This window comes from Anthonomus grandis, chromosome 14 (assembly GCF_022605725.1).
Source record: "Anthonomus grandis grandis chromosome 14, icAntGran1.3, whole genome shotgun sequence".
NCBI classification, from domain to species: Eukaryota; Metazoa; Arthropoda; class Insecta; order Coleoptera; family Curculionidae; genus Anthonomus; species Anthonomus grandis.
In genome coordinates, this window is record NC_065559.1 from 5,655,411 (window position 1) to 5,677,597 (window position 22,187).

A 22,187-nucleotide genomic window follows, 5' to 3' on the forward strand; every position below is an offset into this window, starting at 1 on the left:
TCAGAGTGCAATTGCAGAAACTTATGTTTTAAATCGAATAAAACGTTTCACAAACATCCATAAGGAATTCAATCAGCATCGAGATGATTCAAATTGTTAAACTTAATGGACTTGTGAATGAGAGGGATCTTTTAATTCAAAACCATAATAGCAAGGAGAGTCCGAATTTTTTACTAATTTTGCACGATAAATGTAACATCACATGACATAAGCGATTTACGTTCAATAGTGCAACTATAACTGTGTCGATATAATCGCAAATCGCTTATATAAAACACCCTTAATAATGAGTTCCAGTTTACTACTCAAAAGTTGTCAGGTAAAAACTTTCTCAGCTATTGTCAATGTCATATTAAAATTAATATTTTCTTTTATTTACAAAATCAAACCAAACTTTTACATGTCTGTTTATTAAACAATTTCTATTCCAATTTTTGCTTTTTACATAATTGCAACGTTATTGTTCTATTTAATGTAAGAAACAGTCAAGTGTTTTATATTTACTCCTTACAGGGCTTCCAAAAATTTTATTCATACAAAGGCAAAACACAAAAATGTCTTTTAACAGTGTGAATATATCAGTGGAGGCCCCAATAGAAAACCAAATCCAAGAAATAACATATGACGGAGTGGAATTATATCAGCCGTAAGTTTAAGTTATCCTTTACTAACCCCTTTCTTAGTGCTTCAACCATATGAACCAGAGCCATAGTCGAAGATATTTTATGTTTAATACAGTCAAGTAGTTAATTGACCCAGGGCATATAATAAGAAACCATGCCAAAGTCATATCTGATCAAGCCTTGAACTGTGTGTAAATTTAACCAACCACTTAACTCATTTTTTTTTTGTTTATCCAGTTGTCCCCCTTTCTCACTGTGTAAGTCATATCTGAACCGAGCCCTGTTCCTTACATATTATTCAGTTTCTTTATTGCACAAAAGGACGAAAAGATTTTTTAATTCAATGGCAAAAGCAAAATTTACTAGTTAATCTGAAGCTATAGCTTGCAATCATACTCATATTTGTTGTGGAAAACACAACAAAGAATTTAATTTTTAATTTAAAAGATTATTTTTAAACAGGCGGAACTCATCAAACACTTTACTGAGAATAGAAGTATTGTTCTTCAGTTCAGAGAATTTGCCCCCAGTACCAAATGCAGCGAGAGTAATAATTTGGACGTTGTGATTGGCTAGTTCTGCGACAAAGCAGGAGAAAATAATGCTATATTTAATTTGAGTAGATATTGATTGATGATGAGACAGAGTGTACAGGGTTCGCATTCTTCACTATTTTTTTGGCCCAACAGGGCGTACTAGTATTTTTAAAGGGTTCTGAATTTGTGTTTGTTGAAATATTACTTTGCTAAAATAAATACAGTCCACTCATACAATAAATTGTGTGCTTAAGTAAACAGCTAGCCCAATATTAAATGATAAAAATGCACGTAATTATGACAAATGCATTATATTACACAAGAAATAGGAACAACTTATGCATTCTAATTTTTTAATATTTACTTATACACCAACAAAAAACAAACTCTTTCAAAAAAAAAGAACTGAACAAACTGGTCAAAATAAAGTATTACAAATTTGTAATAAAATAACCCAAAATTTAAGGACAAATATAAGAAACACTAGGCACACACTAAGTAAAACTAACAGCAACTTTAACAAAAATATCATATATGCAATACACATGTTTCAATGTTAAACTCTGCAACTCACACCCCTCAAACAACACAAACTCACTTCTGTCACTCAGATAGGACAAATAGGGTGATAACTACCACCTCGAAACTATAACATAATATATAATTCATGTTATGTAATTTAATAATATTGTATTATTGTAAATCTGCCCTTTTTGCATGGCCATTAGGTTCTTGGAGAGTGAGTATAAATAAATTGACTTATTACCATCAGAACCCAAAAAAGCACAACAATTAAACTCAATTAAGCTTGAATTAAAATGAAAGAGGAATATTTTGTCTATAGTGCCATGCCAAGACTGATCATTTGAAAAATAAGGATCTTAATTTTTTCAAAGATTCATATCCTCCGATAACCCTATAAACATAACCACAGAAACTCTTTAGCTTTGATGGTAAATGATTTATTTAATTTTCAAAACTTCTTGAAATTCTGCAGTCGTGCTTTCTACCAATGTTAGCAGACCAGTTTATTGAGTGTTTACCTTTAATTTTTTCTTCATACCACTGTTTCATGTGTTCAGCTGCTTCAGAGCTTTTCACAGAGATAAAACCTTGGGTGGGTGGAACCTCTATAATAATAATAATAATAATAATAATAATAATTTCTTTATTGCTTTCAAGATCTAATTAAAATAGACAATAGCAACGTCACAAAACAAACAAAATTAAAATTTGATAACATCTACAAAGTACATACTGCTAATAAAAATAGTAAGAACAAAAAGATAATGTTGGACATAATAATGGGTGCATTACCTTACCACTTATATCTCAAGTATGATACATTATGAAGATAAATAAATTAGTAAACAAACCCTTAATATTAATTATAATACACATTTAAAATTGTAAATCGAAACTATAGATACACTTGCTCAACAGATACCCTGCAGTGTCTTTCCTAAACTTCATGATATTTTTCTCTTGCCTTAGGGCGAGAGGTAATCTATTATATGTTTTAATAGCAGCAAAGGCAGGAGATCTTTGAAAAAAGGCAGAGTGATGAGTTGGGACACTCAGTTCAGCTCTCCCCCTTGTCACAATAGACATACCCTCAGCATAATGATCTTCATTAGTTTGAAAAAGATGCAAGTGTTTCTTTGCAAAAATAGCCAACATAAGAATGTACAGAGCTGGAACAGTGAGTAGACCAAGCTTAGTAAAATAAGTCCTACAAGACGTTTGTGGTGTGAGTCTGAGCATGCATCTTATGATGCGTTTTTGTGCTATAAAGACTGACACGGCGTCAGTTGAAGATCCCCAAAACATCACACTATAAGTGATTAGAGATTGGACCGATGCATAGTAAAGTTGCTTCAGACAATTTAGGGAAAGCTCTTCTCGTAGACGCCTTATTAACGCGCAGAAACTATTTAGTTTTTTGCCAAGAGTGTCTATGTGTGGTACCCATGTGAGACAGGAGTCAATTTGTATACCAAGGAATTTTAAGGAAGCTACTTCTCGAAGATACTTTTTTTTCAAACTTTACTAGTAGGGAATTTTGAGGTAATTTTTAGGTTTTGGAGAATGTCAGTAGCCCGGTTTTATCAGCATTTAGCTTCAGAGCCTGATTGTCACACCACTCCTGCATCCTCTCTACCACCTGAGAAGCTCTGACAGATAGTTCTTCAATCAGATGTTCTGACAAGATTATGGAAGTGTCATCAGCATATTGGTTGATAAAACATCCTGGAAAACACTCACTGAGACCGGTGATTTAATAATAAACTTGGCTAAATAGATCATTTGCTTTTATATTTACATCTAGAGCTTTGACATAGAAAAGTAATCACACAAATATGTATTTTTTAATATTGGGAAAGCAGAGGCAGCAGTGTTCTGTGATCTGTCATTCAGTAGATACTGATGTAGTGGATTGAATTTATATCGGTAAATTATACTCAAGTTGTGATCAATTTCTTCATCAAAAACTAAAACCCTTATTTGTAAATCTAACCCCAAGCACTGCAAAATGAAGAATTGAAAGTTATTAGGTGTAACTATTAATTATTGACTAAAGTTTGAAGATCGTATCTGAACCCAGGCGGTTTTCAAGTCAGTATTTCTAAAAACAGCTTTGGAGGGGTCACACATAGTGTATTTTAATGTATATTTGTACCAATATATACAACATTTTTTGTTTATTAATATCTAACATTAGAACAAGTTAATATGCTTGTCCCATTTAATATTTCTGATGAAGTATTTCATCAGATTATTAGGTTTATTTCAAACAAATTTTTCGTTTGTTTAGTACGACCAGCTTGAGTTGTGAATTTATCAGGGAATTTGTAGTAATTTTAACATTGGGGGTACTAAAAATCTTATGCTATAAAGTACATTTCATTCTCTTCCATAATTTGCCTTTTTTATCTGTTTCCAAGATGAAAGGCACTGAGAAGGTTGTAAATAGGTCTTGAATATAAGATCTAAGTTCCTCTAATATTAAATTTTTGAATCAAAATATAAAGAAGAACGTTAAAGTTAATTTATTTTCAGGCCTTTAACACTATCAGAAAGCTTAGCAAAATATGCCCAAAAAATCGACTTCAGCAAAACCTCAGAGCTTGATATTAAGAGAGAAGAGGCAGCAGCTGAAGAGGCTAAATCAGACACAGACAGTAAGGATGCTTTCCAGTCTTCTTTATGGCCCTGGGACTCTGTGAGGAACAAACTCAGAAACGCTCATCAGGAAATCTGCGTTTTGGCAGACGTTCTAGCTATTGCCAAGGAAAAGCGATATATGGTTTTGGATCCTGTGCAGCAGGAACCCCTGGAAACAAAACCTATGGTCCAAATTTATGCTCGGAAAAAAGCTTTAGCTGGTATAACATTGTCAGGAGCTCTTTTATAGTACTACCCTGTCTCACTTGTTTGTAGGTGCTGCAAATGTATTGCTAGCAGGGGTGGAGAAATTAAAAACCTCCCAAAATGAAGCTGCAAGAAACAGAACAATGCCAGATTTTCATATTGAGTTATTAAGGCTTAGACAAAACTGGAGGTTAAAGAAGGTTTCCAATACCATTATAGGAGATTTAAGTTACAGAACAGCAGGTTCTAAGTATTTACAAACTGGAACATTTGAGGTTTGTTATTTGAAAGAATTTCGTAATTAAATTTAACTGTTATATTACACACAGTACTTGTCAAAGTGAGATATATCTGCATTTGTATTTGTGCTCATGCTAAAAGATGGTCTACAAACTTAATCTTTAGTTTGAGTTTGCTTTAATTTTTTTTTCTGATAAGGCAGGGAATTCTTATGTGATAATTTGCATCTTTAATTGTAGGTAACAAAAGCTGAAGATGACGAGAAGCCAGGAAGTCCTCCAAGTAGCCCATTACCTACTGGAGGGCCAGCTGTAAAACAGACCAGTGCCCTTAAAGTTTCTATACCCTCAGAACTACAAGGTGTCGCCTATATAGAGGTACTTTGCCAGAAGGGTAAGAGTCTGTCCCAAACTATTTATTTAATTTAATACAATTTGTAATAATATTGGAATACTAGTCGAGACATATTTGGTTTAAGTATGAAACTAGTCAAAACAATTCAAAACAAGATTTTTTTAATGATATTGTTGACAGAGAATTTTGTGAAAATTATAGACTAACTCTTGCTATTTTTCAAACATTGCTGAGTATTATGCCCTGCAGATAGTTGGCATTCTGGAATCCAACATTTGGGATTAACTGGAGACCAAAACTAAACTGTTTTAAATATTTGTGTACAACTTAAGTCTGCCTGAATAAAATCATTTAAGTTTGTTCAATTTTTAGACCAAGAAGACTTATGTTCCGCAAACATAAACCTGTTAGGATCTGGAGCTCCGTCTTCTAACCCGGATATGCACTGGCAGCAAAAACTCGAAGCCGCCCAAAATGTTCTTTTTTGCAAAGAATTATTTAATCAGTTAGCCAAAGAAGCTGTTCAGCTACAAGCGCCCATTCCTCATATGGTTGTGGGAAATCAAATTATGGCTACTGTTTTGCCTGGTATTCAGTTGATAATCGCGCTAAGGCATTCTACTGGTTGTGATAAGGTGAGAAGTTTAATGATTGTTGTCTCACTTATTATTTGTTGCCAAATCAAAAAAATAGCTTTATTTGTAATTAAGGACATTTTTCTTAATTCAGAAAACCTTAATTTGTTGTTTCCTTAACTTGAACAGTCACAATATAATAGTACAAAACAAAGGTAAAAACACAAAGTCACGGTCTCATCAAATCCATATAATTTTTTAAATGCTACACATGTTTCATTCCTATCGGAGCATCATCAGGCCTAGACCTATGGATTTGATGAGACCGTGACTTTGTGTTTTTACCTTTCTTTTGTTTTCGTTTGGTCTCTTAGAGAAAAAATGGATGATACGTTTCTACAATATAATAGTAGACTAACATTTAAAAGGAAAAAGTTATATGAAGTGAATTTTTAAACTTTTGGATATAAATTAACCGGCGAGGTTAAAAGTTTTTTGTTAAAAAGAATTAATATTTAGTTCTAATCTCATGACAACTTCAACAAATATTCTGCCCTATAGGGTTAAAAAATGACTCAATTTGTTACATGTTTCTTATTGAATTTCTTCCATTCTAGAAAGTAGAGAAACCGGCCCCATCAAAAAGTGAACATGACCATGTTCTAGAGCATTCCCTCCATCAATTACTAAGAGAGGTGCACCACAAAAATACACATCATCCATTTCCACATCCTGCAACCGGGCCTTTGGGACCGTCTAAAAAAAGAATGATTGCAGGTAAGTTAAGCATATTCGTGAAACAATAAAACTTCCTCACCAATTTATTTTTTTGTAAAACGGTTTTTTGCAAGCAAAATTTTGATTATTTTAGATTTTTTTTGCTTTAATATTTGCCATATTAATAACAATTCAATTCAATACCTAATACAATATATTATACCTTAAGACCCTAAATGAAAATTATTACAAACATATTGTACCTTAACACAATATATGAAAGTTTTCGACTGCAGCATCCAAAGAAAAAAAAATTATGTAAAAAATAAACTATTAAATATAAACTAAAGACAAACCAAAATGCGATTCTACATCTCTAATCAAGACAAATCAGAACTTAAACAAATAAATATACTTTGTTCAAATTCTCTCACCCTGTACAAATTACTACTCGTTTCCTCTAAATTATAATCCTTAGACTTAAATATTTATGGCCCCGCGGCTCTTCACAAATGACATACGTTTATAATCCTATTGGTCGGTTTCGAGGCCGCTCCACCACTTGATCGGCAAGTCTTGGAAAAAAACACCGAAAATAAGATTGGGTATGTCTCGTCAATTCGGGCAGGGAGTGGCCGTCAAGATTTTAATAGGGCAAGTCACGCGCTCTCTCATCGTTCACCCGCTAAATTGGCACAAATATGCCTCTAAATCTCCCCTTTTTGTGAAAGAATTTCCCTCCAAAAAATCTCTCTTTAAGTAAAATAACTCCCTATAGATCTCTAAAGCCCTATTTCACTAAATTAAATAAGTAGTGACCTAAAACGTTTATGGATGTAAACTTTAAGAATTTATTTAGTTTAAGAAGTATTTGCCCGAGTGTCCGCCGAAGTAAGAGCTGTGTTTTTTCGGATATTATTATTTCATTAAACGGGTCGAATTTATCAGAACAAATTGTGTGTTGTGATTTCTTCCCCATCCTTTAAATCACCGGATAAATTAAAATAAAAACAGAATCAGTCCCTTTGGAAATACATATAATTTTTTAAATTCTCTATATATTATGTTGGGAAAAGAATTAGAGCCACCGACATACTATTTCATTTATATTCGAGTTAAGACACAAGATTCAAATTTATTCATATTTACATAAATATATTCTCTCTCTTTTATTTTTATTGCTTTAGTTTAGTTCAGTAATAAATTATAATACTACAATAAATTTCAATTTCATATTCCTAATGCTTAGAGAAGGTGAGCGATAAATAATTATTTACACTATTCCTGGTACCTTGTAAATGATTTAAGAATCTTTTTAGCTATGTCGGTGTTTTGTACAAAAGTGTACACATGTATAAAAAGACGATTCACATCGCATATGTCCTCATTATACAAAAATTCTGTGTGGCACATCCTATTTTTTTTTTAATATGTAGTTCTGAAGTATGTGTAAGGGTTGCTAGTACTTCCTAGTTCCTCCTAGTTGCTAGTTCCTCCGTCTCTTCCCACATTCAAACTCAAATATATTACTGAAAATTGTACAGTATTGTTACAGAGTTAGTGTTTGTGCCCTAAGTCACAAGTGATTATGTAAGTAAAGATTCAACTAAGGACTTATAGACAAATATTTTAAATTAAATGCCTGATTCTGCCTGTAAGACAATTAATATGTTCTTCCCATTTCCCATCAAATATAATGAAGTAACTTTTACACATCTTAATTTTAAATTTAAGGAAAACAAATATCAAATATTTGCTCTATATAAATCACCTGCATCGGATACCACTACTTTCTTAAATGACCTAAACCATTTATTATTGCAATACAAAAATAATGAAGCCATTTGTATTTTTGGGGGAGATATAAACTTAAATTTGCTTAGAGAAAATGTAACAATAAATAACTATAAAAATATTTTAACTGAAAATGGTTTTCTTAGTTATATAAATAGACCTACTAGAGTAACATCAGATTGTGAATCCTGTATTGACCACTTTTTTATCTACTGTCCCAACAAAATAAAAAATAAATTGACCTTTTTACCATTTATACTAAAGAGTGATGTAACGGATCATTTTCCTATTGCACTGAAACTACAGAAAATTGATAACAATTCAAAAAAATCATGCGATAAAACTTTTGTTATATCTATAGACTATAATAAATTAAATAAAACTCTGGAAGAGGCAAACTGGGAAGTTGTTTACGATAAAGACCAAAGCGAGGAGACATATGAACTTTTTCAAAATATAATAAAAAATGCTATACAATTGGCAAGTACAAAGGTAAATATTACATCAAAAAATAAAAAACTAAAACCCTGGATCACATCTGGTTTAATTAATTCCATCCGACACCGAGACAAATTAAAAATATCTTATTTAAAAAATAAAAATAATATAACTCTGTTGAATGAGTATAAGAGTTACCGTAATATTTTAAATATGCTAATAAAACAAACAAAAAACTCGTACTTTCAAAAAAAGTTTAATGAAACTAAACAAAATCCTTAAAAAATGTGGAAAATTATAAATGAGGAACTGAATACTAATCAAAATATGAATAAAAACAAAATATCACTTAGATGTGAAAATAACACGATTCAATCTGATAAAAAAGATGTAGCAAATATTTTTAATACATTTTTTATAAACGTAGGAAAAACAATGTCAAGTAAATTAAATTGTAATAAAAAAAATAAGTTTTCCCGCTTAAATTGTACCACTATGTTTTTAACGCCTATTACTGAGGATGAAGTTCTAAAAAATATAAATGCTCTAAAAAACTATTCTGCACCGGGGTTAGATGGATTAAAGAGTACCTTACTTAAGCAAATACGGAATAATATTGCAAAACCCTTGACCCATGTTTTTAATTGTATTATTTTAACAGGAATAATTCCGAATGAATTAAAGAAGTCAGTGGTTGTTCCGATATATAAGGGAAATGACGTGTGTTCTCCAGGCAACTATCGCCCAATATCACTTATTAGTAATATAGCAAAAATACTTGAAGCTTGTATACGCATTAGGTTTTCAAAACACTTACAGAAAAACAACATTTTATCTCCCAACCAATATGGTTTTAGAGAGGGTAAGTCAACTGAAGAGGCACTATTTGAGGTAACAAATCATATTTGTAAAACTATTGAAAAAAATCAAAAACCGTTAGCTATATTTTTAGATTTGGCTAAAGCCTTCGACTCGGTATCACACGATATTCTACTTGATAAATTAGACGACTACGGGATAAGGGGATTAAGCTGGACTCTTATAAAAAATTATCTTACTGAAAGAAAGCAATGTGTTAGGGTGGAGGATGAGTATAGTGTTTTTGAAACAATAAATTGTGGTGTTCCACAAGGTACTGTACTGGGGCCTCTTCTATTCACCCTCTATATCAATGAACTTCTTTTTCTTAGTACATCTGGAAAACTTGTATCATACGCGGACGACACTGTTTTGTTGGTAAAGGGTGATAACTGGGCGAATGCTGTGGAGAGAGCAACTTCAGATTTTGCAATGGTTCGTCGGTGGCTGGAAGAAAATCGTTTAGCAGTAAATATTGAAAAAACAAAATTTATGAGTTTTAGCATTCTCGATAACCATCAAATTAATACAGATGTACTAAAAATACACACATATCAGTGCATATTAAAGGAGAAGCCATGTGCTTGCATGGAAACCTTAAGTAGGACTCCATGTATAAAGTATTTGGGTATTTTTATCGATCAAAATATTAAATGGGAAAAACATATAGAAAGTATTAATATAAAAATTCCTAAACTAATTTTTAAATTTTATCATCTTAGAAATTGTATGCCTCTCCACATTTTAAAAATGTTATATACATCCTTGGCTGAATCAGTCATTAGATATGGAATATCAATATGGGGAGGATCATTTGCCAGTACCATAAATATTTTAAACATTACTCAAAAATACCTTTTACGAGTAATTTTAAGAAAACATCCCAGATACTCCTCAAACCGTTTATACCAAGAAGCGCGCGTTTTTACAATACAGCAAATGTATGCTAAGTCAGTGCTAATATTTGTCTATAAATATCCTGATTTGCGGCGACCGATAGAGAACCATTATTTTGGTTTATTCTTTGGTTTTAATATAGTTAGTATATAGTATAATATAGTATTTAGTATATTGGTATATTTGGTATATAGTATATAACTTTAAGTGAATTGTGAATTATATATATTATCTTCTTAATTACTTTTGTTTTGTACACACACAGATTCTAATCTAGGTGTACATCTATTTATACTTTTGTGAGTTTTGTAAAATTATTGTAAATTATATTGCTGCTGGATTGCTGCTGGAATATTAAAATTGTACCCAGAGCTCATTCAGTTAGTAAACAATAAACAAATAAACAAAAAAAAAATTTGAGGTTTGGAACTAGTATAATTCTAATCTTCTTCTTACTTCACAGATTTCTTCTTTACTAATTTTATTGAAATATGCTCTAATAACATTTATCAAAGAAATAGCAATGTAGTTTGTTTTTTCCATGTTGATTGTAAGCTTTTGAATGCATAACCTGTCCGTTTCATGCCTAAAGTCATTGCACAAATTTTTGTTATTTCTGAAGTGAGTTTGTAGACAGGAGGTGCAGTACTCAGTCTCTCTGTAATATGTGTAAATCCAAATTGGTTTTCTGACAACCATATAATGAACTAAAAAAAAAATACTATAGTTGATAGGTGATCGATCCTTTATTATATTTATAATACTTATGATAATTTGATACCATGATAGTATTATATAAGTTTTCAATTTTGGTAATCGAAGCTTTTTTATTTAGGGTGTTATTTAATAAGTGTCCGATATTTCACAGGATAATTTTTTAAGCACTTTTAAGATATAAAGTTCTTATACATGTGTGCTCTAAAATGCTTGGTTTTCAAGATACAAAGTATCAAGGATTTATTTTTATTTTTTCTGGATGATTTCCTAAATAATGCCAATTGAATAAATATTAGCTGATTGCTATAATACACTCTTGTAGAACGATTCAAAATACTCCACGAATTTTCCAACGAGTACGCGAATCAATGAGACGATTGGATGCTTGGATACAGACAGGAGGTGGACATTTCCAACATTTATTGTGATTTTGATCTGGATTAGTATTCAATTTTCTTTAAAAATATTTTATTTTGATTAAAAAAGTTATTTTACAGAATTATTTCACTTTTTTAAAACGCATGCCTCAATTGTTACAAACTCAAATATTGCAAAAACGGTTGCTCTTAGCGACCTCTAATGAACTGATGTACCTTTTTCGCGTAAAAATTATTAAGGAATTAATTTCTTTGACCAAAAGTATAATAAAAAGTCATGAGCCTTTGAAAGTCGTAAAAGACACGTAGCTAGCGTCTTCTACAAATAAGAGCTGAATTAAGGACAAATTCAAATTTCTAATGTCAAAAAATTTTAGTATTTAATTATTTTAGACCACACACGCATAGGAACTTTTTACCTTAAAAATGCTTAAAAAAATCACCCTGTGAAATATCGGACACTTATTAAATAACACCATGTATATAGGAATGATAAGTGATGGCTTAAAGTAATTTGGTTTGTGGCTATTAGTGAAAGCAAAATGTGTTGAAATGAATATACATATTAGCCTAGTGGGAATTTCATTAAGACCTGGAGAGCTTTTTTTAGGTACTGGTATTTTATCCTTTATTTGGATACCTATAATAATTAGTGATTATTGCAGAAGTTAAGCCATATCCTTTAATGATGTAAACTGCTCATTATTGTTGGTAATTTTAATTTTTTGGCCATTTTTTTATTTGTAATGTCATGTACTAACTGATATTTTTTTTAGTATTATTTTTATTGTTTAACACTTATCTTTATCATAATCATGTAGTTTTATTAATCAAGTTCTTTACATAGTTCCTGTATTGTTTGTACTCTATTTCTAGTTCTTCTGTACGGATCCTTCTTGAATTTAAAAAAAAATTATTGCTTTTTATTATGGTCAACTCATTTGAAATCCAATCCTTGATTCTTCTAATTTTTTTATTGGCATGCTTTTCAAACTTACAAGAATTAAAAATAGATTGTACCTTACTCATACATTTTTTACAAGCTTCTTCTACGTTATTTTCTTATTAGATAATGAGACCAATCCATTCCTTTTATTTCATTCGCAAAGTTTCCGTAATTTATCACTTGATATGACGTTTTGATTTTATTCAATTCCATTTTTTCTTACACAAATTAAAGTTTTACAGTATATGTCTAATACAAATGATTTTACTAATATGTTCATTCTGGCCTTAATCCTACTACCATAAAATCCTTATGTTGTTAATTTGAATTATTTTTCTTGACCGAACATAAGCATGTTTACATGGTTTCAGTTTTGAAACATAAACATGTTTACGTGCTATTCCGAGTTTAATGAAGTCGATGGCAGATTATTTATAGGCACTAAATTACAACTATGTATTTATTTGAAATTTCTTCTCAGTTGTTGAGAAACTTATTTTGTCCTTTTATTTCTGCATACTTGGATTCATTCACTAGTTATAGTGTTCTGGTTTTTGAAAGCATCATGACTTATTTCTTCTTGTTTTAAATCTTTTGAGTAACCTTTTTAAATGTACATATTGAAGGTAATTTTTCATGTCTTCCTAGCATTTGAAGGTAATAAGTCTCTTTCTCCCGTGGTATATCTTTGGAGGCTTTAAGTTATTTCACCTCAATCTATGGATGTATTTAACACTGTTAGTTAACGACAAGCCTGAGCTTCATTGCGTCGATTACGTTTTTTCAAGATTGAGTTAAAAAACTCAAGAGAGTATAAAGAACAATGAAAGCAGAACATGACAGAGGGATCATTTAGCATCAGTTTCTTTGATGCTTACACGTTATTCAAAATATTTATTTTAAAAATTCTTCTAGGTCCCATGGCTGCGGATCGTTACGAACTTTTAGAAATGACCAAAAAAGAAACGTTACTAGAACAAATAGTAAAACAGGCTCAGCACTTTATTATGCGTATGCGAACCGAGTATGTATTAGATACGATAGCGAAAGAGTTCAAAGACCCACTAATATCGTCACACTGGAACACCTTAAACAGCCCTACCCAGAGCTGCGTGAAAATTAATATTTCGACGCATGGATACGATGCTGTTTGTAGGACGCCACTCGTCATACATGTCGGAGAAAAGAGTTTGAAATGTATTTGTAGGTGGGTTTAATATTACAGGTTTTTTATTGTCAAATGATAATTTTTATGGGTATTTTTAGAGATGGCAAAGTAATGAATATGAGCTATGAACCGCAAGAGTTGAGAGATCTGATATTTTGTCATATTAATCAACATCAAATATTGGCAGTACAAGCGTTGGCAAAGACCATGGGTTGGCAACCGTTGGGTAATTCCAGTCATTTGGGTAAGTAAGTTTTTATACTAGTTTTAACTGGTCAAGTTAAAATTGCTAGAGTGGTGCCTCAAATTATAGACTCATCCTTCACAAAATCCTCCACTTATTTGTTGGAATATTTTAACCAGTTCTTAAAAAACACACTTATAAAGAAAAGCTAAAATTTTGCAGTTGGAAATAATTAAACTGGGTGCTAAAATAAAATTAACGAAAAATTTAAATCAATTCTAGACAACTGGGGCTTTCGCTCTAATTAATCCACTACAGAAGCAACATTTCAGTGAAACTTGCTATGAAGAATAAAACACTTCATCAAAACGTTTTTTTGAACAATTATTTCTTACTATTTTAATTATTTTCGGTAAAAATCACAAATAAGTATAATTCAAAAAACAACCAATATCCAGTACAAAAAGACTTAGAGATAGGACAATATTAGGAAAAATATTCAAGAAGTAATTACAGATCCAAAAATTCGGATTTTATTTGAAATATCAAAGATGATGCTACTTTTTGGTATAAGCGGCGACGCTGCTTCGCTAACAATATTTTACATCGTTAGTTACGGATTTTTGCAAGAAGGTACTTAAGGATCGCTTACACTCTTACGCCACATTTTATAATGTATCGAACACTTCCACTTAACATCTCTAATGGTATTGCAGGCACAGGTCCAGTAGAACCGTTGGGAAACGCAGCATTATGCCTATTAGCCTCGCCTACTGGAGATCGAATAATCGCAGTTCGATGCGAGCCACAGGCCAGTGGCATGCAAGTATCCGTCGCGCATTCACCCAGAACGGATTTCTTTCCCAGTCGGTTGGTCACAGAACGGAAATGGGAACATTTGGGCGGCCAATTCAGGGACGTGAGGTTGGATAAGATGGAAGGTCGCAATTTTCTGCATAAAATGGAATTGCTTATGGCTAGTCTGACTAGTAATTCCTAGATGATTTCGAGTCAAATATCAGTTATTTTAAACAATAATAATTTTAAGATTTACTGAATAAAATTAAGTTTATGATGTAATTGTATATATAATTGAATGTACTTTTCATAATAAAATAACACCATATGGCTGGTCCTTTTATGACTTATATCTAACTGTGTTAATACCTATTTTATGATTACTATAAATTACAGTTTTGCCAAAGGTAAGTAGTTAACAAATGTCGACTGGTTCAATTTTGTTATAGGAATAGTGTCTCTATTTTTTGTATTTGCAGGGTTTGTGTATAATTGTTAAAGATAAAACCTTGCGGTTTTTGCAAATTGTTGTGGTTTTTCCATTTATGCAGACCATGGTTAACCTGGTTTGTTTCTAACGTATGTTGAACTTTTTCAGATGCTTTTATATCTCCCAGATTCAGGTAAGGAAAGTAGCAAAATATCTTTAAAAAAATACATCGCCATTTATACTTTTACAAATCAGAATACATTTTTTTTATATTGTTACTCTAAAACTGCTTCGATTCTTATAATAATGTAAAATATTAAAGTATAACACATTATCCATATTTTTGGTCCAGAACAAATTTAATTTAGTTATGACCGACATGGCAAGAGTTGAAAATTTGATTTCAAGTAGTCCTCAAATGAAAAGCATTTTCGATGAGTTTTTTTACATTTTTCTTAAAGAGAATTAAAAGTACAATTGTAGAACATAATTCCCAAAAATCTGAATCTCTCAAGCCAGGCATAAGATTATTCTTGTTCCTAGTAGGATAGTTAGGAAAGTCGTCACTTGAGCTGTATAGATTAAGATTCTGCCCAACGTACATCAAACACTGCAGGATGTACACAAAGGGTAAAGTTAGAATTCTTAGCCTTTAAAAAAACTCTACCCAACCAAACGCAGACATAACCCCAGTATATTTTATTTGTTGGTCAAACGCCTTATCAATGTGGCAAAAATTGCCCCAGTAAAGAATGGTCTAAGTTACTCTAAAATTATAGAAGAATTTCCCTAGAAGTACCAAAGCAAGAATTGTAAAAGGAAAAAGCTGTTTGGATTGTTTTTTTTGACATGTTAACAAGATTTGCCTCCAAGCTTAATCCTGCATCTAATTATATACTCTTAAATATACAGAACAAATAGCGTATTCAGGTATGACAAAAGTTCTGCTTAAGATTTATCTTTGAAATACGATAACCAATTTATGACTACAAAATATGACAAAGTGCAGGGAGTGCAGATTACATTTCTCTCTATACTCTGATGGTTCATTGATAAGGCGAAACATCTGTCACGGTAAAAAAATTAACAAAGTTGCTAAACTTTTCTAACCGCTTATATTTCAAGGAGCTGAAATGGATAGGATCTGCATAAAATATTTTATAACAAGTTTTCATGATGAAGTTAGATGTAATAATTTTTGATTGAGTTGAATTAGCGATTGTTTAGTATAAGCTAAATAAGGTAAAAGTTAATAATGTGGAGTGGGTACAGCAAGTTAAAAACCTTGGTCTTTGCATGGAGAAAAGGTTGTCTTTGATGCACATGTAAATAATATTTCCCAAAGAACAATTATTATAAATTAAAGTTACTGCTTGAATGTAAAAAGATTTTACCATCTAATAAAAAGAAAATTCTTTCGGAAAGCTTAGTGCTTAGTGTGGATATCTAAACATTGAATATAACTATGGACTTTTTTTTAACAGAATACAAAATTCAACAACTTCAGAACTATTGCCTACTAAAGACCTGTCGCTGAGAGAAAATATTATCCAACATGCAAAAGGTGTCTATGGCTCAAAAACGTTTATGGAAATAACTTGTACATAAATTGTTACATTTTTTTGAACCAGCCTTCCTTTCAGAATTTCTTATTCTAGGAGGTGATAGTGTGCTTTTAAAAGTAATGTAAGAAAAGTTTTAATAAGTGATAGTATTATAACATGGGTGTAAATCTGGTATAATATATTTGCTGCTCTGATGACATACAATAAAGGATCTTTTATTTTATTTTTATATAGTACCCTTGTAGTGGGTTATATCCGTTTTTTTGTTCAGCATAGAAGAAGAGAGGATTATGTACTCCTTTTATATATACAAGGTGTTCGAAAAATAGACGGAAATATTTCAATGGGTGATTCCTTGTAAAAAAGTTTTTTTTAATAATAAAAAAATAATATTTAAAAAAAAAAATATCACCCTGTATCTTGAAAACTGTGCATTTCCGGACCCATGTTGATAGAAACTTTTTCTCATATTTTTTTTACAAGGAATCACCCATTGAAATATCTCCGTCTATTTTTCGAACACCCTGCATAAAGTTTCATATTTAAATTAAGACAAGGAATTCATACAGGAACATCAGATCAGGTTTTACCCAAATCGTTTTACTAAGACATTTTAAGAATAGCATAAAAGTGAAATACATGGAACATTTACATTCTTTTATAAGCAATGAAGTTCACCTCTGTATATCTAAAATTAAGCAGTCTGTACTTGTTTAAATATCTTTTCTAGACATTATCAGTCTAGTCTCAGCCATTCAGAAGACATGGAAATTAAGTTATGACGCAAGCAAATATTTCACTTTAGAAAAATTAGTAAAAACAATCAACTACCTTTTTGATAAATCTCAAAACCACAAAGCGTACAACTTTCAATTAGATTTGTGTGGTGAATTCAAGCCAAATGTAGAGTATGTAGAATTTTATTATGATTTTAAGCTTGCAGATTATGATGGCATTAATAATTACTTGTCTGGACTACCATACTGAACACGACTGATATTAACATAGCTGTCTCTCAATTCTATCACATTTTAAACATGGCAATAGCCCTTTTTGTTCCTCTCAAAAGATATAAGACATCTGATTTTTCCCAAGTGGTTCTCGGGTGAACTTAAATATCTAGTTACACAGAAGAAGATTGCTCACAAGAATTACATCAGTACTCGTGATCAATCTGATTATGTCACTTTTTCTAATCTCAGGGCGAGGTGCAAAACTTTCACGAATATTTGCTACCGTGATTATATTTCAAATTTAGACCAATTACTGTGTACTGACCCTAAAAGCTTTTGGTATCACCTCAACAGTAGGAAGGCAGTAAATAAAATTCCAAATTCAATGTATTATGGTGATAATGAATTTTCTGGTTGCGAACAGATAGCGGAGGGTTTTGCCCAGTTTTTTTCAACTGTCTACAATACTAATATAAATAAAAATAACAATTATTATATGGGTCAACAGGTGGGAGAAAATATGACAATTCCTAATCCCCAACTGCCTGTTGGTTTGATTTTTGATAAAATTTTAAAATTAAAGGCCAAAGTTAGTTCAGGTCCTGATGGGATACCAAACTATTTTTTACAAAAATGTGTCTGTACTGTTTCTCGCTCTCTATTCTTTCTTTTTCAGAAATCCCTTGGCTCAGCACTCTTTCCGTCATTATGGAAGCATAGTTTTGTGGTACCAATATTTAAATCAGATGATAATGACCAAATAGGCACCTATAGGGGCGTTTGCATCCAGTCGGCCATTCCAAAACTGTTGGACAGTCTTATCTACGACCAAATTTATTTCTATTGCAAGGAGCTGTTGCTCAATCAGCAGTATAGGTTTAGTTCGGGCAGATCTACGATCACTAACTTGTTGATCTATCAGCAGGATCTGTTGGATGCCTTGGAGAGGGGATGTCAGATGGATGTGATTTATACAGACTTCTCCAAGGCTTTTGATAGAGTCGATCACAGAATCTTGCAGGAGAAACTTAGAGTGTTTGGTTTCTCCAATCATATAGTTGCCTGGTTCACAAGCTTTTTGTCAGGCCGGACTCAGCAGGTTAGATTCATTAATGATATACTACATGTTTTGAAAATAGTGCCTTTTTATTGTTTGCAGATGACCTGACATTTTATAGAGTAATCCAGACTCCCAAAGACCAAATTTTGTTACAGAATGACCTGAATAGGCTAAATGATTGGTGTGTCAACAATATCTTATTCTTAAACATAAAGAAATGTAATTATATTAGTTTTCACAAGAGAAGTAAAAAAGTTGTAACATCATACAATATAGAGGAAAGCCCTGTTCAGTATTCTGATACAATCAAGGATCTTGGCATTAATTTTGACGATCATTTAAATTTTAATATACACATAAATATTATAGTGGTGAGGTCCTCCAGGGTTCTGGGTTTTGTTCTCAGTCGAGACCTGTAAGAGAATGTACATGTCTTTGGTGGTTTCTTTATTGGAGTATGGCTCAACGATATGGTCCCCCTATTACATGAACAGCTGTCTGGCCCTTGAAATAATTCAGAATAAGTTTTTAAGATTTTGTCTATTTAAATTAAATTTGGAAATACCGAACGATCATCTTTATGATGATGCACGGGAAGTGCTGGCTATGACAACATTGAGAGAAAGACGTATTCGTGGTGATTTAACCTTCTTAATGGTCTGATTGTATGCCCCGACCTTCTCGGTAGAATTAGCTGCAATGTCCCCTCAAGACTCTTGAGACGAAACCGACTATTTGCTTTGCCTTTTCACAGTACCAACTATGCCACTCACTCCCCTATCGAAAGAACCTCAAATATTATCAACCATAAGGATATTGAAGTTGTGGGCATTGGATTGTCTAGTTTTAGGAATCAAATTAGAGAGATTGTGTAAACTCTTCTGTTGATTTGCCTGTAAAAACATATTTGTAATTTAGCTATTATAAGTTATGGTTAGGTGTAACTATTGAACTTTGTAATATTTTTTTTTGTAATGGGGTTGATCCCGTCTATTAAATAAATAAAAGTATTACAGATTATATTATAGAAAACTTAACAAGCGGTGTATTGAAGTATAGCGAAATTTGATATAAAACCTACAAAAATTGTTAGACCAATATATGAGAGTCCCACAACTTCTAATCATGAAGCTGAACCAGAATAAGCTAGTGATAGAAATAGATTCTGAATCTTAGGACGAGAACACATCTTTTTCAGATTATACCACCACATCCATTTGCTGTGAAGAAAATGTAATAGTTTATCATGTTTAATGAAATATTTTTTTCTATATATGAAAAACTGTTGCTTCTTACATAATTTTATGATTTTTAATGGCCTATTGTCTTTAGGTGTATTCTTGAGCGGATTTAAAGTCCTAAAATTCCCCAATTTTTCATTCTCAATAATTTTGAGTCTCTAGTTTTGGTAGATGGTTATAGTTTTGAATAATTTACTTACATTATGTAAATACATTTTTCTCATATTCTTTAATAGGGTTTAATTTAAATGAAAGAAAAAAGATCTGATATTATGCGGTTTATTAACAGGCTTTCGTGACTATTCTACATCAAAATATTTGTTGTACAACCTGTGCACATTGGTAGTAAATGAAACCAGTCAATGTTACAAATACATTTAAACCAATACTATATAATATGCTTAGCCTAGTTTATCTTCACTCCTTTAAACTAGTTCCTAAACTTTCCAGATCAGAAGAAACCATTTTTTTACAGTATGTCACACAAAAAATTTATTACAAGAGAAAACACCTGAAAACTCAGGTTGGAGTATGTGATTTTTAAATGTAATCCTACACAACATATAAAAATGATTGTAATAATAGTGTGATATATACCTCATAAAAGGTAAGCCTATAATTCTTGGCAAATATCACAATACTATTACAAAATAAAAGATTTCTAAGTTATGCCTCACAAACCAAAACATACAAAAAAACTTAATCCTAACTCGTAACATTTCTAACGCCTCTGGCCGCCCATTGGTGATCTGGATCTGTAGGATCCACCACCACCACCACCGTCTCCACCAAACCTCCTCGGTGGTCCACCGCCACCCCTACCCCCCCTAAAACCGTCACTCCTCCTACCGAAATCTCTTGATCCAAACCGATCTCCATCATCTCGACCCCCTCTGAATCCACCGCCACCCCTTCGGCCCCCATCGAATCCCCTGCCGCCACCTCGACCCCCACGGAATCCGCCATCACGGTAGCCACCATCTCTGCCACCGCCGCCCCCTCGACCACCCCTGCCCCCTCTAAAACCGCCGCCGCCACCACGGCCACCCCCTCTGGATCTACCTTTGGCGATTTCAACTCTCAACTTTGAACCGAGCAGGTCAATACCGTTAAGGCTGTCACAAGCAGCTTCGGCATCTGCATTATTATCAAACTCGACAAAGGCGAAGCCCGGTGGGTTGAGCGCGATCCAAACACTGGTGAGCTTGCCGAATTTCTGGAACTCTTCCTCGAGGTCTTCCTTTTTGATTCCATCTTCGAGGCCTCCAACGTAAACCCTAGTCGATCTGTTCATGCTTCTGTCTCGGTCACCCATTTTGTAGTTCGTCGTTCTGTGAAAATCGGAGATATTTCTGGTTTGTAAGGTGCTTTAAAATAACTAGAACAGTTTGGCGAATATCACTAGAGTAATGGTGGTATGAAGTAGAAGTAGTAGTAGCAGTAGTAGATGCTGAATAATAAAGCAGGTTTAGAGCCATCTTTTTTTTTTTGTTGCTGGAGAAAATTAAAGGAACTGAAGATTTATAATTGGTATCTAGTAGGAGTTTTACTGTGCCTGCATATCAGACGATGGTGCGGCGCTGTATTTTATTTTTACTTGCAAGAAAAATAAAACAAAATGTCGGACTACTGGATGAGGGCGTCGGTTATATTTTTTTGATTTGGATTGTAGGGTTTTTTGAATGTATATTCGCAGCAAACGTAGTAAATAATAATTAAACGAAGAATTTCTATTCGTAGAACGTTTTAGTTACCAATTTCCCAGGAGACTGAAGATCGTTGTATAAATTTGTATTATTTGCGGCGTGCAGGCACAGCAGACGAAGAGCGGCAGAAACGACGAAATACGACGCCACCAACGCTTACAACTTCCAAAACGGAAATGACGCGTTGACAGAACTGACGGATCGATGAAGACGACGGCGTTTGCGCAGCCGCGCGGACTTAAGCGGCGTTCATATCGGAGTCGAAAATACGAAATGGCGAACAGTAATTGCATGTAGCTTATAGTCTAAAAGGCAGCGACACAATACTCAATAATTTATTCATGTTATCACATAATAATAATAATAATAATAATAATAATATTCTTTATTTAGCACTTGGCTAATACATTCGATTTGCTAAATTTAGTAGTATAAAAAATAAGTAAAACCTATAGTAATACATAAACTGTACATCACATAACGCTATTTCTAAATAAATGTTTTTTAACTTTCTTATTAAATAACCTTAAATTACTTGCGTTCTTGATTTCTAATGGAAGAGAGTTAAAAGCTTGCAACCCTTCAAAAAACAATGATTTTTGCAATAAAGTTGATCTAACTCTTGATATATGATAATC

The 22,187-nt window shown here is 32.5% G+C and overlaps 3 protein-coding genes across 3 annotated transcripts; 2 read left to right on the plus strand and 1 right to left on the minus strand.

Moving 5' to 3' along the window:
* Nucleotides 1-366: 366 nt before the first annotated feature.
* Nucleotides 367-14,946, plus strand: LOC126744616 (mediator of RNA polymerase II transcription subunit 17). Its single transcript, XM_050452111.1, has 9 exons — nt 367-646; nt 4,220-4,545; nt 4,601-4,806; nt 5,011-5,164; nt 5,498-5,760; nt 6,318-6,477; nt 13,360-13,651; nt 13,711-13,856; nt 14,513-14,946. The coding sequence occupies exons 1-9, from the start codon at nt 555-557 to the stop codon at nt 14,794-14,796; spliced, it is 1,923 nt and encodes a 640-aa protein (XP_050308068.1). The 5' UTR covers nt 367-554; the 3' UTR covers nt 14,797-14,946.
* Nucleotides 14,947-15,058: 112 nt separating this feature from the next.
* LOC126744626 (uncharacterized) lies at nt 15,059-19,939 on the plus strand. The gene is made up of 3 exons (XM_050452123.1): nt 15,059-15,217; nt 18,219-18,641; nt 18,702-19,939. The coding sequence occupies exons 1-3, from the start codon at nt 15,176-15,178 to the stop codon at nt 18,708-18,710; spliced, it is 474 nt and encodes a 157-aa protein (XP_050308080.1). The 5' UTR covers nt 15,059-15,175; the 3' UTR covers nt 18,711-19,939.
* A 167-nt stretch (nt 19,940-20,106) lies between these two features.
* Nucleotides 20,107-21,762, minus strand: LOC126744624 (RNA-binding protein Rsf1-like). The gene is made up of 2 exons (XM_050452121.1): nt 21,598-21,762; nt 20,107-21,174 (listed from the first exon to the last, which is right to left on the minus strand). Exon 2 carries the CDS (start codon nt 21,156-21,158, stop codon nt 20,565-20,567), a length of 594 nt encoding a protein of 197 aa, XP_050308078.1. The 5' UTR covers nt 21,159-21,174; nt 21,598-21,762; the 3' UTR covers nt 20,107-20,564.
* Between the last annotated feature and the right edge of the window lie 425 nt (nt 21,763-22,187).

Excerpts from the sequence above, each read along its gene's own strand:
- LOC126744626 (XM_050452123.1), top strand. The coding sequence starts at position 15,176 with ATGTTGAACTTTTTCAGATGCTTTTATATCTCCCAGATTCAG. Across the intron at positions 15,218-18,218 it reads TTTATATCTCCCAGATTCAG|AAATCCCTTGGCTCAGCACT; the intron begins GTAAGGAAAGTA and ends TTTCTTTTTCAG.
- LOC126744616 (XM_050452111.1), top strand. The coding sequence starts at position 555 with ATGTCTTTTAACAGTGTGAATATATCAGTGGAGGCCCCAATAGAAAAC. Across the intron at positions 5,761-6,317 it reads ATTCTACTGGTTGTGATAAG|AAAGTAGAGAAACCGGCCCC; the intron begins GTGAGAAGTTTA and ends CTTCCATTCTAG. Across the intron at positions 13,857-14,512 it reads GGGTAATTCCAGTCATTTGG|GCACAGGTCCAGTAGAACCG; the intron begins GTAAGTAAGTTT and ends ATGGTATTGCAG.
- LOC126744624 (XM_050452121.1), bottom strand. The coding sequence starts at position 21,158 with ATGGGTGACCGAGACAGAAGCATGAACAGATCGACTAGGGTTTACGTT.